Consider the following 9,494-nt stretch of genomic DNA (forward strand, 5'->3'; position numbering starts at 1 on the left):
AAAGTTTGAAATATCCAATAAATGTCGTTCCACTTCATGATTGTGTCCCACTTGTTGACGATTTTTCACAAAAAAATACAGTTTTATATCTTTATGTTTGAAGCCTGAAATGTGGCAAAAGGTCGCAAAGTTCAAGGGGGCCGAATACTTTCGCAAGGCACTGTATGTTATATCATTATAACCATCACATGTATGTTCTAACTATCATTATAACCATCACATATTATGATCAGTAATCACATAATTAAGTTTTGACATTTGATTTGATGATTTCACTATATGTGTCTGTCAGTTTTTGCATGCCTCATAATAAACAGATGGTAAATCCAATGTAGTAGAAACACTTAATTGATAACCCCCATCTCTTATCAGATGCACTCTCACTGTTAAACAAACATCAATGTTCGAATTTGACTCAGACACTGAAAATAGATGGTGAACCTGCAGGAAGTACAAGTACATTCAAGTAAGTTCAAGTACATTTTTCAAATATTTTATTTTATTTTTTGTCTGAAATTACAGCAATATATTCATAAATACCTAATTACTACATTCAACAAATAATATATTACATTACAATTAATTCAAACAAGTACATTTTAAAATCAGAGTTTCACAGCATCTAGAGTCTAGACATCCTCCATAGAGTCAGGGGGCTATTGCGTGTGCATGGTAGAGTAAGGAGGCTCTGGGGAAAGGCCTAGGGTCCTCCCGCTAACTCATTGGCTGCTTAACTCAGTGGTAGCGCTTGCTGTCTGATTGACAGGTGGTGCTCCTATTGTAGCTCTGCTCTGGTCTGTAAACATGCTTCCGCCTCCCTAACTGGGTGTTCCTCTGAAAGCTCACCAGGAGTGGAACAAAGAGGGATGTAGGGACCAGACCTGCAGCCACCCTCCCCTCCCGGTCATCTCACATCCACAGCATCAGACTGGAGTTCAAACAGAACCCCTTTAGGACTACATACTCAAAGCCTTGTCAAGTCTGACTGAGCACTACAATACCCACGCTGCATTGCGATCTATGCTGCCGGAGGTCCTCTTGTAAGGCTAAACGTTTTATTTTACAAAACTACCGGCCAGACACTCCCACAGAAGGAAGGTAGGGGAATAGAGAGACTGGGGAACAGGGGTACTGAGGCACAGGAGACAGCTATGGCCAGCAGCAAGGTGGACTGATGTAGGCATGAAAACACACACTATAGATGCACAGTGCAGAGCAGGACAATGATTCATATACTTGGCAAAAGAGAACCTTTCATTGACTTTGGATTTGAGGGCCCTCAAGTGGAGAAAAAAATCGTCCATTATCCAATTGTTGGCAAGGGCTTTGAAATTTATAATAAGTGGGATCAATGTAGTAATATAACAAGTTTTGAAGTGGGTTGGCCATTTAAATTCAGGGAGTTAGCTTAATTACTCTATTTTGAGGTTTAAAAAAGCCTCATGATATTTTGTGAGAGGGAGGGCTACTTTTTGGCACTGTTTCCTTTTATGGCAAACACAAAGGAGAAGAATCTCACAAGATCTCCCTCGGTGCATTGTCACATGGTACTGTCTGCATTGTTTCCTCTCTCTGGGTTTAGTGATGATATGAATGTCTCATTATAATGGGTGTTGTGTCCCTTGTTCTTAATGATAAGGCCCAGAGAGATGGGTCTAGTTATCAGACAACAGTTCTACTAAGGGCTCATCCCTTGACTAGGGCTGAATAGGAATATATATATATATATATATATATATATATATATATATATATATATATATATATATATATATATATATATATATATATAAATAAAAGAGAGAGAGAGAGAGAGAGAGAGAGAGAGAGAGAGAGAGAAATAAAGGATGACATTGTAACTGTAGCTGTCACTCACTCTTTCTCATGGTTAACTACTCACACAGGGAGAGTGGTAAAACACGCTGTTCCTGACAGGAGGGGTTCTGTGTGGGGCTGGTGTTCTGACGGAGTGCATGGATCTGGGAGGCCTGTGGGGCTTGGAGTCAGTGAGCCTTACGGGGCCTGGAGGCCAGGGGAGGGAGGGCTGTGGCTGGAGCTCAGGCTGCTGCTACGGCAGCACACATGGCTGGGTCAAAGGGGAAGAGGAGAAGAGGAGCATGTTCTCTCTCTCCTTTTCTCCTTCAATCTACACCTCTGAACAGGGCAGTCCTGACCAGCAGCAGAACAAACACTAAAAGCAAAGCTTTCTGTTTCACCCAAAAAAGCGTGAATATATAAAAAAATGGCAGGCTTATTTTCTTCTTCTTAAAGAACAATGATTAAAGTAATAAAAACATACAAAATTATTTTTCGTCATAATAGTATTTACAATACAAGGCTGAAGCACCTTTTAAATTCTTTATCTCATCTCGAAATAAAACATTTCCTTTATTCATGCCAAAATGTGCATTTTGTAAGTTCTTCCCTAATTTGAACAGTTCTTTGTCGTAACACAGTACCACCAGGTAGTTCTTCAGGTCTTTCTCTTTAAGTGCATTTCAAGTTTGAAAGCTGGCCTGACCTGCCACCAGGAGAGATGCTGGGAGGTTCAGTCCTGTCCGATTGGCCAGAGGTAGGGGCATTGGATTGGTGGTAGATGGCGCTCTGTCACGTGACCACACCCATTCCAGGGCAGGATTGTCCGTGTGGGCGTGGCTGTGAGGGGAGCCTAGGATGGGTCTGGGACAGCAATGTAAGAGAGTAACTGGTGCCTGCTGAAGAGAATGGTGTGAGTGTGTGCCTCTTTGTATGTTTGTGTGTGTGTTGACCATACCGTCCTAGAGCTTTGCCCCATATGTGACGTGCCCGTTGCACCCTCTGACCCCAGGGTCAGCACAGACCACTGGCTGGTGGCACCGTCCCTGGCAGGCTAGCAGCAGCCCCAGTCAGTGCTTCACTGCTTGGCCCTGCTGCCCCATCCATCTATCAATGAATCCTTTATCCCTCTCTCCTGTGGAGCTGTCCATCCCTCTCTCCTGTGGAGCTGTCCATCCCTCTCTCCTGTGGAGCTGTCCATCCCTCTCTCCTGTGGAGCTGTCCATCCCTCTCTCCTGTGGAGCTGTCCATCCCTCTCTCCTGTGGAGCTGTCCATCCCTCTCTCCTGTGGAGCTGTCCATCCCTCTCTCCTGTGGAGCTGTCCATCCCTCTCTCCTGTGGAGCTGTCCATCCCTCTCTCCTGTGGAGCTGTCCATCCGGGTCCAGATCCAGGCTAGGTCATAAAAATAAACTCTGTTTGGGCGGGGAGGGAGGGGGCCAGGCCTGGGGGTCAGTGGAGCTGTCACCTGGGGGGGTAACCCTTGTAGTGCCCTCCCCTGGCCCAGTGGGGCTGCGGCAGCGTCAGACACTTCCTGAAGTGCTCCAACTCGGCCTGTAACTTCTCCCTCTCCACCGCCAGCTTCTGTCTCTGAGACATCAACTCCTATAAAGAGAGAAGAAGGGAGAGAGAGAGAGAGAGAGAGAGAGAGAGAGCGAGAGAGAGAGAGAGAGAAAGGGAGAGGGAGGAGGAGTAGAGTCAATAAAACCACATTAACAAAATGTAACAACTGCATAAAGAGAAAGTAACAAAAACGCACACACACACACACACACACACACACACACACACACACTTACTTAGAATTCTGTGGCATTATTTAATATTATTGTACAGTATGAAGACTACAATTGAACCTAGCTGATTAAAATAGAAAGAATCTTTTCTCCAAACGATTTAAAGGAAGCTCAGTGATGATAGATGTAGCAGACAGGGTCTTACCCCCATGCTGTGGGAGAGCTGTTCTGCTGTCAGGCTCAGGTTGTAGTGCTGGTTCTCCAGTCTCCGACACTGGCTCTGCAGCACCTGGCGCTCCACACCTTGCTCTGGAAGAGGGAGGGAGGACAGGGGAAGGCAGGGGAAGAGAAGGAGGGGAGTGGAGAAAGAGGAGGAGAGGATGGAGGCAGAGGAGGAGAGGGAGAGAGGAAGGAGAAGATAATAACAATGAGCCTGAGGGATGTGACCTGGGATCTCATTAGCATCCACGCTAACACTCCCTGCCTGTCTGTCTCCCCATGTACCAATAACCAGAGAACAGCACACAGCTAGAGCTACAACAGACCATACTGCCACAGGCAAGCAGCATACAGCACACAACTCATTACAGATAGTGTGTATGTTTGACTGTTTACATCCTATTTGTTGGACCAACAGAGAGTAGTAGAAAAGGATAAATACTACCCTCTAGTGTTGGGAATACGCTACAACTACTCTTAACCAAAGTCATAAATGTTCATTGGTCTCCAGATTTCAACCATACATGAATCATTCCAAAACCAAGAACAATAGACATTAAGGGTCCAATGCAGCCATTTTTATCTCAATATCAAATCATTTCTGGGTAACAATTAAGTACCTTATTGTGATTGTTTTCAATTAAAATGGTCAACAACAAAAAATATTAGTGCTCTATATAATATTAGTGCTCTAAGTGGGAAGGGGAAAACTGAAAACTATATTTTATTGGCAGAGAGGTTTGGAACTCTCTTTCTTATTGGTCTATTAACTAAATCAAAACTTCACCCCACTAAAACAGCCCCCCAAAAATAATAATAACAATAATATATTTAATTTTTTTAAATTACAGGCTGAAATGACGTTTTGACTGCACTGGGCCTTTAAATAAACAGACAAGTGACTGACTGCTTACCTTCAATGTATTCCTGATAGGCTTCAAAGATCGCTTCAATCCCCTGCCACCTGGGTACTGGGGCCTCCTCTTCCTCCTCTTCCTCCTCTTCTTCTGAGTCCTCTGGTGCAGACTGCTCCTCCCTCACTCCTGGGGGCTCTCGGTGGGGGTGCGGGGGACAGTGCTGCCCATTGGGCTGGGGGTGCGGGTGTGACTGCGGGTGTTGGATGGAGTGTGCGTGCGGGTGTGTGTGAGGGTGTGTGTGTGGCGGGGGCGGCCGGCTGGGGGCGCTCTGCAGCTCTGGAATGTTGTAGTGCACTGAGGAGTCCTGGAGGTGAGAGGGCGCTGAGATCACTGTGGCTCCACCTAGAGAGAGAGAGAGGGAGAATAGAGAGAGAGGGATATTTTTTTTTTAATTAAACAAAAAAATTGTCAAAGACCCCAGCCACCCCAGTCATAGACTGTTCTCTCTGCTACCGCATGGCAAGCGGTATCGGCGTGCCAAGTCTAGGACAAAAAGGCTTCTCAACAGTTTTTAACCGCAACCCATAAGACTGCTGAACAGTTAGACAAATGGCTATTTGCATTTACCCCTCCTTTTTTTATGCTGCTGCTACTCACTGTATATTGTTTATTATCTATGCCTAGTCACTTTACCCCTACCTACATGTACATACAGTATTACCTCAATTACCTCGACTAACCTGTACATTCACTCAGTAGCGATAACCCCTGTATATACCCTCATTATTGATACTTCATTGCGTTACTTTCTTTTTACTTTAGTTTATTTAGTAAATATTTTCTTAACTCTTATTTTTCTTAAAACTGCATTTTTGGGGCTTGAGGGCTTTTGGGGCTTGAGGGCTTGAAAGTAAGAATGTCACGATAAGGTTGTATTCTGTGCATGTGACAAATGCAATTCGATTTGATTTGATCTGTAGATTCACAGTACAAGCTGATCCTAGATCTGTGCCTGAGGATAACTTCTACCTGGAGTATGAAGGAGAGCTGCTGTGGTACCTTTGTGCTTCTGCAGGGCCTTCTGTGTGGACTGGAGGACGGACTCGTGGAACTGCTGGGAAAACTCTTCAGCAGTAAAGCTCTCCCAGGGCTTGGTCCGGCCGTTCAGGCTGGGGGGAGCATCTTTAGGCTGCACGGGGGGGCGCAGGCTATTCAGCAGGCTGGATGACGAGCTCCTCTTGGAGGGGGGGCCCTCAGGGAGCCCACGGGTCTTTTCCGAGTAGGGGAGCGGAGGAGGGGGGTCCTTTGGTCTCAGTGCGTCAGAGGAGGAGGGGGGTTTAGGCTGCCCCAGGAGTCCGCCGAGGGAGGAGGGACTGACACCGAATGGCTCATCTGATTCGCTGGAAAGCGCTGAGGCAGGATCTGTCGGGAAAGGTGTATGTTACTGTCAATGAACTGAGATGCATTGAGACACATTCCCACCCAGATTCATATAAATATACTGTATCAAGACATCAGCAGGCAATCAGTCATTTGAACCCCAACCCATAACATTACTGCTGTAACATTACTACAGAGATGTCTCTCACACACCTGTCTGCTAGATTAACCACAAACAGCAGGGAAGGAATGAGGAAGGGTGTGTGTTTGTGTGTGTGTGTGTGTGTGTGTGTGTTTGTGTTTGTGCATGCACGCACGCGCGTGCGCTTACCTGAGTTCTGTGCTGGGGGGGTCTTACATAGGGGGTGACGGGCATGTCTGATGGTATCCAAGGTTACGCTCTTCTGTTTAATAGCCTGAAGCAACTCTACCACTGTCTCATTATCTGGCAGAGAGAGAGAGAGATAGAGGGAGAGAGAGAGAGTGAGAGAGTGAGAGAGTGAGAGAGTGAGAGAGAGAGAGATTGAGAGAGAGAGAGAGAGAGGGAGAGGGAGAGAGAGAGAGAGAAGGAGAGAAAGAGGGAGAGAGGGAAAGAGATAGAGAGAGAGAGAGAGAGAAAGACAGAGAGAGAAGGGAGAGAGAGAAAGACAGAGAGAGAGAGAGAAAGACAGAGAGAGAGAGAGAGAGAAAGACAGAGAGACAGAGAGAGAGAGAGAGAGAGAGAGAGAGAGAGAGAGAGAGAGAGAGAGAGAGAGAGACAGAGACAGAGACAGAGAGAGAGAGAGAGAGAGAAAGAGAGAGGGAGAAAGAGAGCATTAACATCTCACCCCCATCTCTTTAATCCTTGCACCTCTGCTGTGAGAGTGTGTGTGTGTGTGTGTGTGTGTGTGTGTGTGAGGCTGCACGCTGCCATCTGCAGGCAGCATGTGGTAAATCCACAGGATTAGCGTGGGCTCACCATAAACCTGCCGCTGCCACTCCCCGCCTCGCCACAGCAGTGTGTGTGTGTATATGTGTGTTTGTATCTGTTTCTCCTCACATAAAGTCCAGCTGTCACACTGAAGAGGGAGGCAGAGTAATGTGTAATGCATGCTAGCAGCAGTGTGTTTAATATATAACGTATAATTAAGCAATAAGGCACAAGGGTTGTGGTATATGGCCAATATACCAAGGCTAAGAGCTGTTCTTAGGCACAACACATCTAAACTGGTTACCAACGTAATTAGAACAGTCAAAACAAATGGTCTTACCCATGGTATACGGTTTGATATACAACGGCTCTCAGCCAATCAAGAATCAGGGCTCGAACCACCCAGTTTATAATGTAGAATACACATAGTGAAATGTCAGGTGTCTGTCACACTGTGTACATGTCTCCAGAGCACAGTGGACATGATAACCATGTTCATGACAGCTTTAGGGGGTTAGTTGCTCTGTGCAGTGAGGTTGGCTGGTGTGTAGGGGTTATGGTGTAGTGTTTAGGATGTAGGGTACATACCTCTCCTCTGCTGTACAGAGACATGGGACAGGCTGAACATGGTGAGGAAGCGTTTCTTGTCTTCCAGTTCGGGGGCTCTGTCCATCTCCTCTGGGGTGAAGTGGGTGCTGAGGGGGGCCGGGGGAGGAGGGGTGCGTTTGGACAGAACAGCCGGGGGCGAGGGGCTCCGCTCCCTCAGCATCCTCCTCCTCTTCCTCCTCTTCTGCTGCACCAGGTGGTCACGTCGTGACACCGTGGTCAGACCAAAAACACACAGGAAGTCCACTTTCTACATGGGGAGAGGAACGCATTATAAAGCCAGGAGATAACAGTGTGTATAGAGTGTGTGTGCAGGATAAAACCGTACCTCTGTGGAGTCGTCCAGTTTGAGAGGGGGCTGCCCTGCTACCCTCCTGAGGTGGGCCCTGACCTCCTCCTCATCACTCTCATCATACGAGTCATCCAGCTCATAGTAGTAACCTGGAATGACCAGAGACAGTTAGTACTGACTTACATACAACTTACAACTTCAGTACATACTACCACTACACAACCACAACCTACAACTTCAGTACATACTACCACTACACAACCACAACCTACAACTTCAGTACATACTACCACTACACAACCACAACCTACAACTTCAGTACATACTACCACTACACAACCACAACCTACAACTTCAGTACATACTACCACTACACAACCACAACCTACAACTTCAGTACATACTACCACTACACAACCACAACCTACAACTTCAGTACATACTACCACTACACAACCACAACCTACAACTTCAGTACATACTACCACTACACAACCACAACCTACAACTTCAGTACATACTACCACTACACAACCACAACCTACAACTTCAGTACATACTACCACTACACAACCACAACCTACAACTTCAGTACATACTACCACTACACAACCACAACTAACAACTTCAGTACATACTACCACTACACAACCACAACCTACAACTTCAGTACATACTACCACTACACAACCACAACTTACAACTTCAGTACATACTACCACTACACAACCACAACCTACAACTTCAGTACATACTACCACTACACAACCACAACCTACAACTTCAGTACATACTACCACTACACAACCACAACCTACAACTTCAGTACATACTACCACTACACAACCACAACCTACAACTTCAGTACATACTACCACTACACAACCACAACCTACAACTTCAGTACATACTACCACTACACAACCACAACCTACAACTTCAGTACATACTACCACTACACAACCACAACTAACAACTTCAGTACATACTACCACTACACAACCACAACCTACAACTTCAGTACATACTACCACTACACAACCACAACCTACAACTTCAGTACATACTAACACACAAACACAACTAACAACTTCAGGACATACTACCACTACACAACCTACAACTTCAGTACATACTACCACTACACAACCACAACCTACAACTTCAGTACATACTACCACTACACAACCACAACCTACAACTTCAGTACATACTACCACTACACAACCACAACCTACAACTTCAGTACATACTACCACTACACAACCACAACCTACAACTTCAGTACATACTACCACTACACAACCACAACCTACAACTTCAGTACATACTACCACTACACAACCACAACCTACAACTTCAGTACATACTACCACTACACAACCACAACCTACAACTTCAGTACATACTACCACTACACAACCACAACCTACAACTTCAGTACATACTACCACTACACAACCACAACCTACAACTTCAGTACATACTACCACTACACAACCACAACCTACAACTTCAGTACATACTACCACTACACAACCACAACCTACAACTTCAGTACATACTACCACTACACAACCACAACCTACAACTTCAGTACATACTACCACTACACAACCACAACCTACAACTTCAGTACATACTACCACTACACAACCACAACCTACAACTTCAGTACATA

General features: G+C 45.6%; 1 protein-coding gene across 7 annotated transcripts in view; it reads right to left on the bottom strand.

The window, feature by feature from the left end:
• Nucleotides 1-477: 477 nt before the first annotated feature.
• gse1b (Gse1 coiled-coil protein b) overlaps nucleotides 478-9,494 on the bottom strand; it is a 473,097-nt gene continuing 464,080 nt past the window's right edge. For all 7 annotated transcript variants that reach the window (XM_036980868.2, XM_090238737.1, XM_090238739.1 and 4 more), the window contains 7 exons: nucleotides 7,850-7,962; nucleotides 7,504-7,771; nucleotides 6,337-6,450; nucleotides 5,685-6,047; nucleotides 4,683-5,027; nucleotides 3,755-3,858; nucleotides 478-3,418 (listed from right to left, as the gene is read on the bottom strand). In XM_036980868.2, coding sequence (XP_036836763.2) covers nucleotides 3,278-3,418; nucleotides 3,755-3,858; nucleotides 4,683-5,027; nucleotides 5,685-6,047; nucleotides 6,337-6,450; nucleotides 7,504-7,771; nucleotides 7,850-7,962 — 1,448 coding nt within the window. In that variant the 3' untranslated portion in view covers nucleotides 478-3,277. The remainder of the gene's footprint in view (nucleotides 3,419-3,754; nucleotides 3,859-4,682; nucleotides 5,028-5,684; nucleotides 6,048-6,336; nucleotides 6,451-7,503; nucleotides 7,772-7,849; nucleotides 7,963-9,494) is intronic.

The sequence above is a fragment of the Oncorhynchus mykiss genome, chromosome 6, assembly GCF_057628025.1.
Source record: "Oncorhynchus mykiss isolate SJ-2025 chromosome 6, ASM5762802v1, whole genome shotgun sequence".
Classification (NCBI taxonomy): domain Eukaryota; kingdom Metazoa; phylum Chordata; class Actinopteri; order Salmoniformes; family Salmonidae; genus Oncorhynchus; species Oncorhynchus mykiss.